Source organism: Oncorhynchus nerka, linkage group LG9a, assembly GCF_034236695.1.
Source record: "Oncorhynchus nerka isolate Pitt River linkage group LG9a, Oner_Uvic_2.0, whole genome shotgun sequence".
NCBI classification, from domain to species: Eukaryota; Metazoa; Chordata; class Actinopteri; order Salmoniformes; family Salmonidae; genus Oncorhynchus; species Oncorhynchus nerka.
The window spans coordinates 41,955,508-41,976,296 of NC_088404.1; the positions used below are offsets into that span (position 1 = coordinate 41,955,508).

At 40.9% G+C, this 20,789-nt stretch overlaps 1 protein-coding gene across 1 annotated transcript in view; it reads left to right on the forward strand.

Moving 5' to 3' along the window:
* Positions 1–20,789, forward strand: part of cdh13 (cadherin 13, H-cadherin (heart)) — a 554,022-nt gene that overhangs the window by 390,599 nt on the left and 142,634 nt on the right. Inside the window, exon 7 of the mRNA XM_065022614.1 lies at positions 1,661–1,839. Coding sequence (XP_064878686.1) covers positions 1,661–1,839 — 179 coding nt within the window. The remainder of the gene's footprint in view (positions 1–1,660; positions 1,840–20,789) is intronic.

Genomic DNA, 20,789 nt, shown 5'->3' on the forward strand with positions numbered 1-20,789 from the left:
TGGGGAGCTGTGTAACCCATTGGGCCTCTCTAGCCCAGTCAGTAGAGATGGCTGCATCAGCCAGGGACTGTGTAGTGTGATGGTCTGTGAAATTACTGTGCCGGAGTACCACCCATCAGTACTCGACTCTGTCTGTCCCAACTGACAGATCCTATAATTAAAACAGAGACACTAATTATTCTGGAGGGATATGTCAGCCATGGTCACGAGTTCAATGCATGACAGCTTGTGTGTTTTGAGTGTATGTTTGAGTGTGTTACTCACTGTGTTTAGCTCTGTGGCGTATGTGGATGTGGGGTGTCTGTTAGCCAGTTACTGAATGTGTGCGTGTGGAATGGTAAAGAGATTGTCTGTCTGCTGAGAGCTCTGTGACACACAGGGCCTCTGTAATTAGCCTGTAGAAGGATTACTGCTATACCCACTACAAATGGTTCAGCTTACACTTCAAACACCTGCCAGGGGATCAAACCCATACCTCTCGGCCTCATCTGCCCTCCATTATATACTACTGACCATATGTCCATTTACACTAAAGCAACTATTTAACATACTTGATGCAGTCTGATGCAGTTTTTGCACTTTTGGCTAATTTGTTGCTAATTTGACTGAGTTCCGGGCTAATACTCCATAGCAAAGAATCATCAAACGTGAAGGTTGAGCGGACAAATCAAATGTTATTTGTCACAAACACAGTTTAGAGCAGTTCAAAAGTGTAGTTGAAATTATTGTATACTAGCTCTCTCAACATTGCAGTACAATAATCAATAATAAAGAGTCAAATCTAAAATAACAAGTAATAGAAGAGGTCATAGTAATAGGCTGATAAGAATGACGACTAAACCTTTTTTATTGGTACTATGACTCTGCAGTGGTCCGAACTACATTTCCAGGCTCCACAGAGATGTCTTGCTGTTTTCATATGAGATGTGTGTAGTGAGAGAATACGAGGTGGGAGAGAGATTGCCGTCCCAGCAGCTAACAAATTCTCTTGCTTTTAGAGTGGAAGTGTGAGGCTCATCACTTGAGACATGACGATGGAGCGTTGAAGAGATGATTGACTGGGATTTCAGCTTATACTGCAGGGGTGGCTCTCCGTTCCTGTTCCATTACCAAATCACATGTGGTGTATCGTTCTGACCAGCATTAGGGAGAAAATGCATTAGTAAAGGATGTGAGTTGCAGAGTGAGATTCTGACTAATGCCCGTCATTATTCTTAGCCTTTGTCTCAGTCCTTGTTGTTTGATCAGCGTTGAACAGGCTCATATTTTCATCATACTTGTGATTTGGTAACCCAAAGTACTTTCATGTGATTGACAAAGTGACTGACTTTATCGGTCTGGAATGCTTATCATACAGATGTAGGATCTTAATTTGATCACCCTGTTGCAGGAGAACTTTCCTGAGGTTATATCTGAGGTTTAAAAAGGCTTCTGAAGTTTGTAATTTCCACTTTTAAATTTCAGACTTGATTTTCCCTTATGAAAAATCAATCCCTTCAAAAATGTCCATTAAATATAATCCACAAAATAATTCACATTTCCAGTTGCTGCAAGTAATTTTCCTAATGTAGAAAACTGGCTCAAATTAAGATCCTACATCTGTAGGTTGTGCCCAAGATAGTGCTGTAAACTTTTAACGAACTTGTGTCTGTTTCCATAGGAACTGTGGTGATGACGATGACAGCAGAGGATGCTGATGACCCCAGGTTGCAGAACGCGGTGCTGCGTTACAACATCGTGAGGCAGTCGCCCGATAAACCCTCGCCCAACATGTTCTACATCAACCCAGAGAGCGGCAACATTGTCACTGTGATCTCCCCCACGCTGCTGGACAGAGAGGTGAGTGTGCTGGGCTGGGCTGGGCTGGGAGCCTCTCCAGACTGATCTAATGGGGCCTCAAAACACTGCTGTCTCACTGTCTCACTGCCTCACTGCCTCACTGTCTCACGACCATGATGTTTTAAATCACTGTTGTTATTGTCAGTAAAGAGACTGTAGATAGGTGAATGAAGGAGGCGGGAGAGGGGGGTCACTGTGCTGGGGAGATGAGGGGGGTGAGGGAAGGCGGGGGGTGATTTCTGTGGTGCATTCTAATGAGCAAGCGGAGGCAGCATCGCCCCATTCCTTAACCGGAGCGAGACAACGGCATGATTGCTTTTTCAGCGGGGTGACGAATGCCAGAACATCGATTCACTGTGCTCGTGGAAGAGGAATATTAGCTGTTGTCAGACACTTAGAGCTTGGTTTAATTGAGGTGATACACACTTATCCACCAGCATCGGCTGTGTCCAACAAGTCCAACAGAAACCTCTCAGCTGGAACAGGGAAATCACTATCAAATGGCAATGAGTGGATCTCTGAGCTATAACTCTCATAGATGATTAATTGATAAATGTGTTAGTACTGTGTGTAATTCAAACATTGAGCGCCTGGTCTGTGTGCTCATGAAGGATGCTATTGATTTCTGTTGAGTTAGAAATTGCATGATTAGTGGGTTGTATTGAATGTGATCACCCCTTTATTGCATGTTTATAGTTCATACCTGTGTCTGTGTTATAGACAAAATCCCATATACAGGTAACTGCCAAAATAATGGAAAAACTTTAGTAAATGATGGAAACACTTTAGTAAATGATGGAAACACTTTAGTAAATGATGGAAACACTTTAGTAAATGATGGAAACACTAGTAAATGATGGAAACACTTTAGTAAATGAGGAATACAAAGTATATTGAAAGCAGGTGCTTCCACACAGGTGTGTTTCCTGAGTTACTTAAGTAATTAACATCCCATCATGCTTAGGGTCATGTAGAAAAAGCCATTATTTTGGCTCCCATGACAATGCACCCATCCACAGGGCATGAGTGGTCACTGAATGGTTTAATGAGCATGACAATTATGTAAACAAGGGATAGGCAACTTCAGTGCTCGGTGGCCTGATTGGTGTCACACTTTTGCCCCAGCCCCAGCTAACACACCAAAAATCAACTAAAATCATTGTCTTTAGAAGCCTTTTTAAACATTGAATACACTGCAAGTTTGCATTACCTGCTGAGCAGGAAAATTCTCAGCAACACAAGAGATCCTACATCTGTATCTTCTAGGTGTCTGGAGAGCTTTAAACCTTGGCTACTTCAGCAGATACTCAGAAGTATGTATCGCCCTCCGTCTGGCACACCAAACTACTTTTTTTTGCTGGATGAAAAACGTTGTTCCTCCACCCTGTAAATGCATTGGACATAATTCAGGTTGAGCTGTAAGTGTATTTAGATGGACATTCCATGGTACCACGGGAGGCAAAGCAGTCCATCGAAAATTGGAAAATCTATTTTGTCACATTGAAATCAAGTTGATTTTCCCTCCACCACTCTCACTCAGGCGTTAAATTCTGTCTTGATATGCACATCTATGTCCTCCGTATCTATTTTCCCCTCCACTTTGTCTGCTCCTCTCTCCTCTCTTTCTGTCTCTCACTTTTTGGATCAATGGCAGACTATATTTTTGACAGCTAAAATCGTACACAGAAGGGGCCATTTTCCTAGGGGCTGTGAAGTAGCATATACTGTATGTAGCTCATCAGACAGGAAAGGCAGACTTTAGAGATCGGCCTAAGAGCAGTAGTCTATCAGTAGTCAATCTGATGGACACACAGTCTCACAGACGCTGGCCAGAACTACACAACACTCTCATGTTCAGACATTTCAATCATAGCAAAATCAATTGGTTAACATCAAATGCTTTCACTTGTTCTTCAGAAAGGAATCAACTTTAAGCTGCAGTGGATGTAAAGGTATGTTTGCATTGTTAAGCCGATGTACTACACATGGCCTTTCCAGTGGCAGATGTGATGGGTTGATTTGACAGGCACAATGTGTGAGTTATACCAGCTGTCTGTCAGATTGATAGCCCTGAATAATGGGCTCTGTGTGTGTTTTTATGTGGGTTTGTGTGTGCCTACGTGTATATGTTTCATGTTAGTGTTTAGAGCTGTTGTCTCAGTCTCCTGGCTGTGGTGCATTGTGATTAATGGACTTTCCAGTCCATTGTGCTGTCACGGCCTGCCTCCCCTCGTCAAACGACCAACCTCCCCTCCCCTCATCGCGACTATCCTACATCCTGTCCACAGTCATCAGTACCTGGAGCACAGCGGAGTAGAGCTTCCTCTCTCCTCTCCTCCGACAGACAATTTCACCTTGGACCTGCCCAGGACCCGGAGGCCATCACTCTTCAGCACACAGAGGCACTGTCAGCCCAAGCTTTATCTGGCCTACACCCCTGTTTCAGTACCAGTCAGCTTTTCAGATGAATCGGGTTCATGGCGTGTGGTCATCATGGCACTGTGAAGTTTATCAACTCTCTGTGTGGTGTCCCTGCAATTGCTGTTATGTAAAAAAGAGGTGAAAAATGATTATCCCCTATTGATGTCACTTGTTAAATCCACTTCAATCAGTGTAGATGAAGGGGAGGAGACGGGTTAAAGAAGGATGTTTAAGCCTTGAGACAATTAAGACATGGATTGTGTATGTGTGCCATTCAGAGGGTGAATGGGCAAGACAAAGTATTTAAGTGCCTTTGAATGGAGTATGGTAGTGGGTGCCAGGCGCACAGGTTTGTGTCAAGAACTGCAACGCAGCGCAACAGTTTCCTGTGTGTATCAAGAATGGTCCACCACCAAAGGACATCCGACCACCTTGACACAACTGTGGGAAGCACTGGAGTCAACATGGGCCAGCATCCCTGTTGAACAAGTCCATGTCCCGACTAATTTAGGCTTTTCTGTAGGAGTGGGGGTGCAACTCAATATTAGGAATGTGTTCCTAATGTTTGTACACAGTGTACATTCCCACATTCCTCTATCATTTGAAATTATTCAGTTCAATTATAATATTTAGCGAAGGCTTTTGGTCTATACTTGTCTCCACTCATCTCCCCTCATTACAGCCTGTGATTCCTGCTGAAGCACAATGAAAGGTCAGCTGGAGGTCGTGTGTATAATGATGTGTTGCTACCTGTCTCCTCTGGATCTCCTCTGACCCATGCTGCTGCTGCTCTGAGGATGTATTGCACTCTGAGTGACTGACAGGTGTCGTGTAGTGTGTTGCTATGCTCGTAAACCCATTGGGGACCTCCACGATGGTTTATAATGCCAGCACTTTCATTAGTGAGGCTTGTGTTCTGTTGCTTAAGCACAGAGCAGTGTAAAGCTCTTTAGGTTAGCACAAAGCAGTGAGTAGTAATGCACATATTATTAAATGTGAGTCAAAAAGAAAATAACATAATGGAAAGTCATATTTGCTTCTAGTATGTGCCAATAAAAAGTAAATGTTGTAGGTTTGAATCATCAACACCCTGCTATGATTATTTGAGCAGCTCTGATATGTTTCAAGCTGTGTCTTTAATCTAGTTTACTCTGCAATGGCTTTGCCAGGTGTCACTGACACACACACGCAAGCACGCCCGAACACATGTATACATACACACACACACACACACACATACATACATACATACATACATACATACATACATACATACATACATACATACATACATACATACATACACATACACACATACACACATACACACATACACACATACACACATACAGAAAGGCAGACTAATGTGATTGAGGAAGTAGTGATGGGGGTGTAGATTACGGAGTACAGGCCCATGGTGCTGCTGGTCTGGCTGGGACCTAAACTGGTGTGGGCAGACTGTTAATGATGGTGACTGTGGATTTCTAATTCTCTCTGGGCAATCTGGGACCTGTCACTGGTAACGGCAGCCAATCGATATGCCTGGCAGCCCCTCCTCCTTCTCTTCCATACGGATTAATTACAAAGAGCCAAAATCAACGTTCAAATCAATGTCCTCCCTTTGTGGGGTCTGGGGAGCAGAGGTCTGTCCACATTCACTGTTCTTGTTACCTCTGAGAGTGAGCCAGCCAGGAACATGACCTATCCTGAATGCTCCAATGCCTCTGTCTGTCCGTCCATCCGCTCATTCGTCTATCCATCTGTCTGAGTTTAAACAGATGGGTTATCAGAGCTACTTGTTAAATTCATATCTCAGACACAAAATAACACTTAACAAGAAAATGGTACAATAACAAGACATTTATTTAAGAGTGACAGGAGGACAGACAAATGTTATTTTCTGGGTTTGTTGTACCTGTGTATCTATCTCGTTATAACCAATCATGTTGATACGATGGCCATGGTAGCTGGTATTCCCCTTCGTTCTATGTTCTTGATGTGACAAATGGATGTTTACCTTCCATTTGTCACCGCGGTCCTCCTAGTTAGTACATGAAGGTACATGGTATGGATGGAAACCGTAGCGCTCAGCTTGATCAGCAGTACATAATGAGTAATTAGTTTTGACCTTGCCCGTGTGATCTCATCATGGTGTTTGGGCTGATAAGAAAGCAGTGCTTGTGAAATGGTTTATTTGGCTTGGGGATGAGAGAGGCTGTGTGTGTGTGTGTGTGTGTGTGTGTTGTGAACTCTGGCTTTGACAAGTTGTCCTCATCACAAGTCTACCATTCATTCATTCTGCCTGCCTGCCTGTCAGTTTTTCCCTCTCCCAATAATGCTTCCTCAATTCCTCACCTCTCTCTCTCGCTCCAACTTTAATATAATAATAATATATGCCATTTAGCAGACGCTTTTATCCAAAGCGACTTACAGTCAAGCCTGCATTTTAAGTATGAGTGGTCCAGGGAATCGACCCCACTATCCTGGCGTTGCAAGCACCATGCTCTACTAACTGAGCATCTCTCTCACTCTCTCTGTCTCTACCTCCGTTTCTCAGCGCTTCACTTCGGACATCCAATTACTCCCGGGTCATAGCGTAGTGATTTCATTCAGAGCAGCAGCATTCACCCCCGCCCTCAAACAGCCATTCAAATTACCGCCCCGCCTGTCCTCCACCGCCCGCAAAATGTTGTTTTCAGACATTCCTCGTCCGCCACCTAATCTGATCCCTCAGACATAATTGAATGTCAGTCGCCACATAAAGATTCCTTCCTCTCCTCAATTAGCAGCTGCTTCCCTCTGTCACCACAATGAGACAAAGCAGACAGAAAAATATTTACTCTTCCTCCAGGTAGGGGAGAGAGTTATTATATTATGTCATCTATATGCAAATAATACATCGGCGACTTCAATTGGTAGAATGTCATTACTGCAGATCTGATGTGTGCACTCCAGTTTATAAACTCCCTTTTATTTCCCTATTATGATCCAGAGATTGAGGCACCTGGCTTCAGAAATAGAGTTGTGATGCTCTAAAGGGAGCTGTGAAGAGAGGGAGAGAAGGAGCGGCGTTCTGAGAACGGAGGGAGGGGTTCTTCTCTGCTGCCTTACTCTTTCCTTTCTCCCTTTTCTCTTTCTCCTTCTCTTTCTCTCCTCAGCCCTTTCATCTTCTGACATTGTAATGCACCTTTAGATTGGCTTCTTGGGACTCTCTATGCTTCCAGGCTGCCTATGATCAGAATGTTAGGTCAGAAAACTTTTACAGAGGTCTACTGTTTTACAGAACGGATGATTTTCAGCCAAATGCCCAAATATTCTCCCACAGTGTACACTCTTAGAAAAAAAGCTGCTATCTAGAACCTAAAAGTCTCCTTTGTCTGTTCCCGTAGAAGAACCCTTTGATGAACTGTTTTTGGTTCCAGGTAGAACCCTTTTGGGTTCCATGTATTATTATTTGACCCTGCTGGTCATCTATGAACAGTTGAACATCTTGTTCTGTTATAATCTCCACCTAGCAGAGCCAGAAGAGGACTGGCCACCCCTCATAGCCTAGTTCCTCTCTAGGTTTCTTCCTAGGTTCTGGCCTTTCTATGGAGTTTTTCCTAGCCACCGTGCTTCTACTCCTGCATTGCTTGCTGTTTGTGGTTCTGGGCTGGGTTTCTGTACAGCACTTTGTGACATCAGCTGATGTAAGAAGGGTTTTATAAGTAAATTTGATTTGATGTAAAAACCCTTTCCACAGAGGGATCTACATGGAACCCAAAATAGTTCTACCTGGAACCAAAAAGGGTTATACCTGGAACCAAATATGATTATCCTATTGGGACCCTTTTTTCTAAGAGTGTATAGGAGGTTTATGGCCTTTCATTGTTATAATATGTGCCATTTGTGAGTTGGACACAAAATACAGATTATCTAGAAGACAAATTAACTGACCTGAGAGAAGAATCACCTACTTTACTACTTTACATCAATGTCAATTAGCATCTAAGAGAAATGGGTCAGTCCACATTCAACAAACACTCTCTTTGATTTATCCTTCCTTATTCCACCCTTTTCTCACACACCCACACTCCTTTTCTCTGACACACAAGCACACACATTGTTGGACACTACTTTGTCTCTCATACTATTTGCTCTGGTACTGGTTCTCTAGAGTCTAGGAGAGTGAAGTACTATGCTGAATCTATTCCATGTATTCCATGTAAGCAGATGCTTCACTCACAAGGTCCTGATCGTGCAAAGCCTTTCCTGAACTGATCCTAGGGCTATGGTGTGATGTTTGTGTGAAAGTAAGATGTCACATAGCCAGTGTGCCAGCGGTTGTGGACAATGCCCCCTGTCTAGATCCCCCTCTCGCTCTGGTGGGATGAATACGGTGGACACAGTTCACAGACGGTGATGGAATATGGCACCCCCCCCCCTCCTCTGGGCTCTCCTCTTCTACTATCCTCCTCCCCTCTGCCGCCCTCCTCCATCACGGCTCTGTCCAGTTGCATTAGGTCGGAAATGAGATTCCACTAATTAATTAGATCTCAGAGTGCTAAAGATGAAGATTACATCCCAATGAAGGTTAGGAGTGTCAATCACTTTTTTTTTCAAGCTGTGAATTCCTGTAGATAAATTGAGCCCCCTGGGTATTGTGGGTTGTTCATCTTTTCTTGTTCTTCTTTTAATTAATTGAGTCTCACAGACAGAGTGGCTCAGTCAATAGGGGTCTGGGACAACTTAGCCCACATCAGCATTGTCTTCTCCAGAGGAGAACAGAGAACATGGATGGAACAGAGAATAGGGAAATGAAGAGATGAGAAATATTGCCATTAAGAGACAGATGGAAGAAACTGACAGGAATAAGGAGAGAGAATCGTCGCGAGGGAGAGAAATACACTGAGAAGGAGAGAGAAGCAGAGAAAGACTGAGTGACTTCATTAACCCTACAGAGAACACAGTATAATTTACAATAGACCTACATGAATCATTTAAAGCAGACCCGCTCTTGATGTTGACGTGTTGCGCTTACTTGAATGTCATTTTCCTGTAACAATATGCCTATAAAACTAACCAGGTACAGTGCAGACGTATTCCCCTTGACTGAGCAGTACTGTAATTTAATTAATTTGAAGCTATCAGGAAAAAAGTTTGCCAAAGAAAATACTTATTTATGTACTATTTCAAAGAATCAAATGTATTTTTTCAATTTGACATAATTCATTTGGGTCCCAAAGCCAATGGCTATTCACTAATATCTCCTTCCTTGGACAAGAGAACATACAGTATATGCTATGAGCTGGTGGGTTTCCAGGAAATCTGGCAACGGCTCTCAATACTTCAAGTACACATCTTTTATTTTTCAAATGGCAGAGGAGTAGAAGCAATTTAAGAGCAATCTGTCCAGAGAATGGCTTAATATAAACGGTAACTGTCATCATAAAAAGCGAACAGGTAAGTGGTAGCCTCCAACTCTCAAGTCAAGGTTGTTACTTGCTAATTCAGAATAAATGTCTCAAATTACCTTGTGCCCTTATATTCTGAAAGGACATGGAAAGCCGGGCATTATAAATATCCCTAGTCCCAATAATCAATGTGTATTAGTGCCGCGGTAAAGTGAGGCCATGGCTGAACGGCAAAGAATAAAATGCCACAAAGTGATGTGGGCCATATTCCATTGCAGTACCAGGCAAAAAGGGTATGTTCTCTACTCAGTGGTGAATTGGAAGTCTGAACCTACTGCAGTTAGTGCTTATCTTGGTAGGGATTGTGGTTCAGTCTAGTGTTCCTGCATGGATGTATGGGTACATCTGAGGACTAAGCAGAGATAGGCTATCTGACAGGATTAGGACGACACTCAGATGACCAATGAACTGAGAGATGGTCCCCTGACTTGACCAGATGTGAAGAGAGAGAAGGAAAGTGTATTTTTCCTATGTTCTCAGCATTGTGTATTTGTATTTCTCTCACCACCATGGTCCTTTACTCAGAGATGAAGACAGGATTCTTTCAAAGCGTGACAATTTGGTTCACTGATCACCGTTTTCTTCTAGTAATTGGTAATAGTGGGGCTTTACATTGCCTATTACTGTAACCCGGTCCGAAGATGCAGTAGAATAAATTGTCTGCTAGCAGATATTGGACTGCTATTGGATATTCGACTTTTCTCCACACCAAATACCAACATACACATACAAACAGCAACCCTCAAATGCACACAAACAACGGCTACATCTCCTCTGCTCACACCCCCCGTCCCTAGTGCCTGCATTATTGTTTGCCACATGGCCTTAAACTGTACTAATTTTGTTTTTCTCGGTTGCCCATGCTTTTTTAATATTTAAGTACATGTGTTAATGATGACAGATTGATTGATTTCCAAGTTTTTAGTAAATGTTTTTTCATGACAAGATCATTTTGTAGCCCATTGTGTCTCACTACTATATGCCATGTCTTACAAATGCAAACAGGCGGATTAAAAGTAAGTTTACATTGTAATACTTCTGACAGCCAACTCATTTTTAGTATTACACTTAAGACATGACTCTGCCATTGTGCTGTAGAATTAGTGAATTTTGTCTCCTGTATAATACATTCTATACATTATTAGTTTATACTGGATTAAGCGTAACTTTTCATTAACTGTCATTTCTGGTAGTTTCTCCAACATTCCCTCCATGTTGTGCCAACATCGTTTATTTAAGTCTTGGATCCAATAGTAAGATATATGCTCTCTGCAAGGTTTTGTATATCTTCGCTATCATAAGAACATCATTTTCTCACACAAATACAATTCACCAAAGGTCTAAAAGATTTCAAATCGAAATGTTGTGATATGTAACTTTTAAGTTGCATGTATTTGAAAAAAAAAGACATAAAAAAATAAATCTACATTGGTCAGTCAAAAATGGCCTTTTAATTCTGTCATGGAAATAAATGTATTTCATATTACCAAGTCATTTACGGTTTCTATGCTTTTAGAATTCTGAAAAACTATCCAAGGACTGTTCCATAGGGTTGTGCTTTTAAGGGAGTGATGTTGGGTCATGTAGAATACGTTTCATTTCCTTCCATATTGTTGTAGTGTTCGTAACTCTGAAGTTGTTCGTGTTCTTAGCTTTATCCTTTTGAAAATAAGAACAAAAATATGATTGGGATGAGCATGTACATCTTCAATATGTACCCACTGTTCCTCTTTAGTGCACTAAACTATATGTTACAAGAAAAGTCCCTGGGTGGTGAGTTGATACAATTCCAAGTCTGGGAGGTTAAAAACCCCCTCAGACAGACGTAAAACTTTCCTTTTTATTCTATGAATTATATTTGCCATACAAAGTTTTATGAAGGAGGATACTTTTTTAAAGAATGTCTTTGGTGGGGTAATTGGTATTACCGAAAATAAATACAAGAGCTTTGGGAGACATGCCAGGTTTATTCTACCTGTATGATTTATGGGAAGATTGTTCAAGTTTGTAATGAACACGAGGGGAGACAGAGAGCTGGTTTCAAGCGCATGGCGCAGCAGGTGTTTATTGCAAAGGACTACAGGAGGAGGCAGGTAGCTGGGTCCAGGGGAAGGCAGAAGGTCATACACAGAGGATCCAAAAGAGCAACAGTACAGGTAGGGAAAAGGCTAATAACGTAGTCCGGGAGATCAGGCAATAGGTAGAAAACAGGAAGTCCAATAGGTTAAAGTACAGGCAGGGAATAGGCAAAATGGTTTGTTAGTGAAGCAGGCAAAAACTATCATACAAGGGAGGAGTAAATCAATACCTCACAGTGATAGGGTGCAAAGAACTGAACAAAATAGTGTGTGATAATGACATACAGGTGTGTGAACAGGTGATTAGAATTCGGGTGATTGGGATTTGGAGAGTGTGCTGCGTTCAGGGGATCTACGTGTTTGAAGCTGTGAGTTGGAAGCAGACGTTACACATTTAATTACTACTGCTTTCATATTGTTGAGTAATGGAATTATATTTCCATTACTTATATTTATATACAGTACCAGTCAAACATTTGGACACTCCAACTCATTCAATGGTTTTTCTTTATTTTTACTATTTTCTACATTGTAAAATAATAGTGAAGACATCAAAACCATGAAATAACACATATGGAATCATGTAGTAACCAAAAAAGTATTAAACAAATAAAAATACATTTTATATTTGAAATTCTTCAAAGTAACCACCCTTTGTCTTGATGACAGCTTTGCACATTCTTGGCATTCTCTCAACCAGCTTCACCTGGAATGCATTTCCAACAGTCTTGAAGGTGTTCCCACATATGCTGAACACTTGGTGGCTGCTTTTCCTTCACTCTGTGGTCCAACTCATCCCAAACCATCTCAAATGGGTCGAGGTCGGGTGATTGTGGAGGCCAGGTCATCTGATGCAGCACTCCATCACTCTCCTTCCTGGTCAAATAGCCCTTACACAGCTTGGGGGTGTGTTGGGTCATTGTCCTGTTGAAAAACAAATTATAGTGGCGTATCGCTGCAGAATGCTGTGGTAGCCATGCTGGTTAAGTGCGCCTTGAATTCTAAATAAATCACAGACAGTGTCACCAGCAAATCACCCCACACCATCACACCTCCTCCTCCATGCTTCACGGTGGGAAAAACACATACGGAAATCACCCGTTCACCGACTCTGCGTCTCACAAAGACACAATGGTTGGAACTAAAAATCTACAATTTGTACTCATTAGACCAAAGGACAGATTTCCACCAGTCTAATGTCCATTGCTCGTGTTTCTTGACCTAATTAAGTCTCTTCTTCTTATTGGTGTCCTTTAGTAGTGGTTTCTTTGCAGCAATTCTACTATGAAGGCCTGATTCACACAGTCTTCTCTAAAGAGTTGATGTTGAGATGGGTCTGTTACTTGAACTCTGAAGCATTTATTTGGGCTGCAATCTGAGGTGCGGTTAACTCTAATGAACTTATCCTCTGCAACAGAGGTAACTCTGGGTCTTCCTTTCCTGTGGCGTTACTCATGAGAGACAGTTTCGTCATAGTGCTTGATGGTTTTTCCAACTGCACTTGAAGAAACTTTCAAAGTTCTTAAAATTTTCCGTATTGACTGACCTTCATGTCTTAAAGTAATGAAGCTTGTTGAGAGAATGCCAAGAGTGTGCAAAACTGTCATCAAGGCAAAGGGTGGCTACTTTGAAGAATCTCAAATATAAAATATATTTAGATTTGTTTAACACTTTTTTGGTTACTACATATATGTAGATATGTGTTATTTCATAGTTTTGACGACTTCACTATTATTCTACAATGTAGATATTAGTGCAAATAAAGAAAAGCCCTTTAATCATTACTGTAGGTGTGTCCAAACTAATTGACTGGTACTGTATTTGTCACTTATTAAGCATCCTAAGTGTTTAATATTTTTTGTGGTCCACTTAAAGGATTGCAGTAGATCGTAAGTTATTTTTCCTATTGCTGTTATTTCGTTTTTTTCCACGAGTATTCTGAAAATATTTTTAGCAAAGGGGGCATTGAGTTTTCAGTGTTGGTTCATTTACAGTGCCTTCCGAAAGTACTCAGAACCCTTGATTTTTTCAAAAAAATAAAAAATAATTTACAGCCTTACTCTAAACTGAATTAAATATAAAATAATATTCTCAGCAATCTACACACATTTATAAAAAGTAAAAAACAGAAATACCACATCCTGTTTCATTTGATCATCCTTGAGATGTTTCTACAATTTACCTATGGTAAATTCAATTGATTGGACACGATTTGTAAAGGTACACACCTGTCTATATATATACAGTGCATGTCGGAGCAAAAACCAAGCCATGAGGTTGATGGAATTGTCCGTAGACCTCCAAGACAGGATTGTGTCAAGGCACAGATCTGGGGAAGGGTACCAAAAAATGTCTGCAGCATTGAAGGACTCCAAGAACACAGTGGTCTCCATCATTCTTAAATGGAAGAAGTTTGAAACCACCAAGACTCTTCCTAAACTGAGCAATCGGGGGTGAAGGGCCTTGGTCAGGGAGGTGACCAAGAACCTGATGGTCACTCTGACAGATCTGTAGAGATGGGTGAACCTATGGTAGAGTGGCCAGACGGAAGCCACTCCTCAGTAAAAGGCACATGACAGCCTGCTTAGATTTAGCCAAAAGGCACTTAAATACTCTCAGACCATGAGAAACAATATTATCTGGTCTTATGTAACCAAGATTGAACTCCTTGGCCTGAATGCCAAGTGACACGGCTAGAGGAAACCTGGCACCATCCCTACGGTGAAGCATGGTGGTGGCAGCATCATGCTGTGGGGATGTTTTTCAGCGGCAGGGACTGGGAGACTAGTCAGGATCGAGGCAAAGATGAACAGAGTAAAGTACAGAGAGATCCTTGATGAAAACCTGCTCCAGACCGCTCAGGACCTCAGACTGGGGTAAAGGTTCACCTTCCAACAGGACAACGACCCTAAGCACACAGCCAAGACAAGGCAGGAATGGTTTCGGAACAAGTCTCTGAATGTTCTTGTGTGGCCCAGCCAGAGCCCGGAGTTGAACATGATCGAACATCTCTGGAGAGACCTGAAAATAGCTGTGCAGCACGCTCCCCATCCAACCTGACAGAGCTTGAGAGGATCTGCAGAGAAGAAATGGAGAAACTCCCCAAATACAAGTGTGCCAAGCTGGTAGCGTCATACCCAAGAAAACTCCATGCTGTAATTGCTGCCAACAATGTAAATGTTTTTTACATCTTTAATACATTTGTAAATATTTCTATAAATCTGTTTTTGCTTTGTCATTATGGGGTAATGTGTGTAGATTGATGCAATTTAATAGATTTTAGAATGAGGCTGTAATGTAACAAAATTTGGAAAAGGTACTGATGCCTGTTATTTTTGGGTCCTGTCTAATTATTTCTGCAATCGGTTCAATTACCAATGCAAACAGGAGTGGGAGCGAGGACATCAACAGCCATTATTGATAAATCTATATCTTGTTTTTTTGCATATTGTATTAAACTGAAACATGGTCTTGTATTTCTTAGTCAGTGTCTATTTTTTATAAACCCTGTTTGATTGATATGTATCAAGTCTGGTATCAAGTGTGCCATTCTATTGCTTGTAAGCGTTGTCACAATTTATTCAACTTCTGGGTCTATAATCAGCAGCAGACTCTACTTTTTCCCTGGTTTTAATATAACTTTTAAAAAACAGTTTGATACATGGAACTATGAAGTACTGAATTGAGTGACGTGTGTTGTCATTACTGTAAATAGGGGCGCTACTTTGTCCCAAAATAGAATTCTATGGAAAAGCCATCCATTTCCTGGTGCTTTTCTCCGCGTGAATGTTTTCACAGTATCTAATATGACTTTTTGGGTGATCTATGTTTTTAGTGATTATATTTTGTCTGCTGATCATTTTTCAGTCTGAGAAAGCTATAGGATCCATCCAACTGTTGTTTAACTCAGATTTGTATAAATGTTCGTCGAAGCTTTTAAAATTATCATTAATCACTTTGTTGTTTCTAATGCATTTTTATATTTATCTTAAAAAATGATAACTGGTTTAGCGTGTATTTGTTTTGTGAGAGCTGCGATATATTTACCAGGTTTATTTGCCATAAAGTAATATGTTTTATTTGAGTTTAGTTGTTGGCTCCCTTCAAAAATCAAAGATTGTATTCCTGCTTAAGTTCAGAAATGGTATTTTATTCTTTACTTTGTAAAGTTTTTTTTTTTTTTTTTTCTAAGATAAGGAAATCACTTTCTTTCATTTGTATTTCTAGGTCTGTTCTAGGTCTAGGTCTGGCCTGTCATCACCCAGCGGTACAGTGGATTGATGGCTCGTCTTAACCACTGCATTAGAGAGATGTGTGTGTGTTTCTCTGCATTTGACTAAACACGTGTTTATAACTGATTATTCACGTATACAACGTAACGAGACCAGACTGCTACAGCAGTAATAGGCCGTTAGGCTTGAGGGAAATATTGGGTCAGCAGTCAGTTGATCTGGTCTCAGTTGATGTTTATTCTCACAGAAGATGTTAAATCATTTGGTTGTGATTATGTGTGTTTTAGACACCCATAATGAACGTGTAGATTGTTTACGTGATAGTTAAGTGGCTTCAAAACAGCTACTAAAATATTGATGTTCTTGAATTGGTATTTGGGAGAAAAAAATATTATAGAGACCTTTTCAAAATTCAAAAGCAATCTCTGTTGCTATAGCAGTTTGACTTGATCTCTTTCCTTAGATGCAACTGAAGGGCAGTAGAGAAAGGGGGGCAGATAGCGGAAGAGAGGGTGGGAAATATTGGGAGAGGTAGAGGATGGAATAATAACCAGGTGTGGATCCAGAGCATGCATCAGACCGAGGGCTGCTTTATGTGGCAGTGAGTGCCTCAGCAGCATGGTTGTGGTAAAGTGCTGTCATTACCCTGCTGCAGAGACTGCACGCCCGCTCACTTCCTCTCTCTGCTTCTCTCTCCATCTCTGACCCAAGACAGAGGGTCAGTATCAACAGCCTTATTTCTCCTGTGAACTTCCGCCCCTCCATAAAAGTCCTCAAGTTATGAATCCATTTGGCTTCCTGGAAAAAAAATGTGTATTGATTTGAAAAGTTTGTTGTTGGGTAGTGTATACTTTTTATTGTTCTCATTTTCTTTATTGTGAGGAGATACCAGCTTGGTGCATTGCCTCAGGTAAAGTCGGCAAGTGGCACTGCCATCCAAGGCATATTTCAGCAGGTGACCCACCTCTACAAGCAGGCCTGTCCGACTGGGCACAAACTAGATGAATCGACATTGTTTCAACGTAATTTGTCAATGTATTGGGACGTTGCATCTATGTGGAAAATACAATGGATTTGAAAAAAGTAATCAACGTAAATTAAAGTTCAGGCTGTCTTACAAACTAATATAACATTCAACCTGAAAATTAGTAACACATCCGAAGTTACTGTAACTATAAATGTATTGTATAATCATATAAAGCGTTCATGTTCAAGGTTGTCGCAGGTCTGTGGAGATCTTCACAATTGTAGTTAGAATCTGCACAGAATCTCGAACTGCATTGATGACTTGCACCATGTACTTTTAATGTAATCTCATCTGCAATCCAAGTCATGTAGTTCTGCTATTAGATGAAGCACAGTGATAAGTAACACATTAATAAATAAACAAAATATCTGACATTGTTTTCCCATTAGAATTATTTCATGGTTGAAAGCACAGTGATATAGACATTTAGGCTCTAAACCAAATCTCTAACATTGGTTTTTCATTGGAATTTGGTTGTGCCTTTAGATGGTTGAAACCATAGTGATAACAAATTGGAAATTCAACTAACTGTCTTTCAGAGTGGATGAGGATAGGTTATAATCTGTGATCAATGTCTCAACCAAATATTACCCAATTATTCACATCTTCTTTCAAGGAAGACCTTCCTCTCTAAACATAACAGCCATTGAGACCATAGATATTTCTACAGATGCTACAGAGAATATACTGTAGGATCCATGGGGGAGTATAGAGTATAGAAGATCACCACAGACTTTGTGCTTTTTATCTTTGATCTGTTAAGCCCCAGTGGCCTTGAGTTGTAAAAACAACAATGGAGAAACTGCTACTGTATCTTCAAGCATTTCTACATATAAGGGCTGATGATTCCATAACTCTGGGATGGTTTGTGCTTTACTACATTCTTTCATGCCCATAGCTTTCCTTACTCTCCCTCTCTCTGTAGCAGGGGGATGCTACCCATTCTTTCATTACTAGAGGAGATCATAATGCATCAGAGGAAATGAAGAAAATATCACTAAATGATAAGGAATGCTCCGGGCATGGAACTAGATCAAGAGCATTTGAAATAACGTTATATGCAAGGCAACCCCAATGACACGTGTAACTGGCAAAATAAAGGAAACACTTGAGTTAATAAAACTAATATCACATAGGATTCACGGTATTTAGCCGGCACATTTTGTTCTATGACCCCCTTACAATCAGACCAAATTTTTACCACATTCTTGCCTGCATACACATTTTATAGCTCCCATGCTTCTCACCAGCATGCCAGGGATGAGTGGTAGATGTGTGTGGAGATCTATTTTAATAAATCCATTGACAATATACACCTTCAAAAATAAATGTATTGATTTGTTTTGGCAGATCCTAACAAACAGAAGAATACAGAATACAAATGTATTTTCAACAGAATAAAATATAATTTTTTTGTTTAATTAGGCCTATATTACGGGTCTATGCAGCCATGACTGCACCATCCAAATGAAATCAAGAGCTTGATATTTTGTTTATTAAATAGATGTGAGAGAGCAGGCATAGGGTACTGATAGAAAATAATAGCAATCCTATTTTCAAAAGCATTCGAATTTCATTCATATTTCACAACCTCTGTGGGATTTTGGAGTTGCCTATATGCGATTGAGCAAAATAATAGGCCAACACTTGATTTAGGCGACATTATTGCATCATAAATGTTTCTGATCAGCGATGAGCAAATTAATAGATGAGTTATACCACCTCCACTAATTATACAACCTCCACTTATTATACCACCTCCACTAATTATACAATCTCCACTTACTATACCACCTCCACTAATTATACAACCTCCACTTATTATACCACCTCCACTATATATACAACCTCCACTTATTATACCACCTCCACTTCTTATACAACCTCCACTTATTATACCACCTCCACTTATTATACCACCTCCACTTATTATACAACCTCCACTTATTATACCACCTCCACTAATTATACCACCTCCACTTATTATACCACCTCCACTAATTATACCACCTCCACTTATTATACAACCTCCACTTATTATACCACCTCCACTATATATACCACCTCTGTAACGGCGTTCTTCGTTTGTGGAAAGAGAGTCGGACCGAAATGCAGCGTGTTGGTTACTCATGACTTTAATGAATGAAATGCGGTACATGAAATAACTCGTGAACGTGAAACTAATTACAGCCTATCTGGTGACTACAACACAGAGACAGGAACAAACACCCACGAAATCCCAAGCGAACTCAGGCTGCCTAAATACGGTTCCCAATCAGAGACAACGAATAAGCACCTGACTCTAATTGAGAATCGCCTCAGGCAGCCAAGCCTATACCACACCCCTAATCAGCCGCAATCCCAAATAATACAAACCCCAATACGAAACATAACATATAAACCCATGTCACACCCTGGCCTACCCAAACATATAACAAAAACACAAAATACAATGACCAAGGCGTGACAACCTCCACTTATTATACCACCTCCACTTATTATACCACCTCCACTTACTATACCCACTCCACTTATTATACCACCTCCACTTATTATACCCACTCCACTTATTATACCACCTCCACTTATTATACCACCTCCACTTACTATACCACCTCCACTTATTATACCCACTCCACTTACTATACCACCTCCACTTATTATACCACCTCAACTTACTATACCACCTCCACTTACTATACCACCTCCACTTACTATACCATCTCCACTTATTATACCCACTCCACTTACTATACCACCTCCACTTATTATACCCACTCCACTTATTATACCACCTCCACTTATTATACCACCTCCACTTACTATACCACCTCCACTTATTATACCACCTCCACTTATTATACCCACTCCACTTATTATACCACCTCAACTTATTATACCACCTCCACTTACTATACCACCTCCACTTATTATACCACCTCCACTTATTATACCCTCTCCACTTATTATACCACCTCCACTTACTATACCACCTCCACTTATTATACCACCTCCACTTATTATACCACCTCCACTTACTATACCACCTCCACTAATTATACCACCTCCACTAATTATACCAGCTCCACTAATTATACCAACTCCACTTATTATACCACCTCCACTTACTATACCACCTCCACTTACTATACCACCTCCACTTATTATACCACCTCCACTTATTATACCACCTCCACTTATTATACCACCTCCACTTATTATACCACCTCCACTTATTATACCACCTCCACTTACTATACCACCTCCACTAATTATACCACCTCCACTTATTATACCACCTCCACTTATTATACCACCTCCACTTACTATACCACCTCCACTTATTATACCACCTCCACTTATTATACCACCTCCACTTACTATACCACCTCCACTTACTATACCACCTCCACTTACTATACCACCTCCACTTACTATACCACCTCCACTTATTATACCCACTCCACTTACTATACCACCTCCACTTACTATACCACCTCCACTTACTATACCACCTCCACTTACTATACCACCTCCACTTACTATACCCACTCCACTTACTATACCACCTCCACTAATTATACCCACTCCACTTATTATACCACCTCCACTTATTATACCACCTCCACTTACTATACCACCTCCACTTACTATACCACCTCCACTTATTATACCACCTCCACTTACTATACCACCTCCACTTACTATACCACCTCCACTTACTATACCACCTCCACTT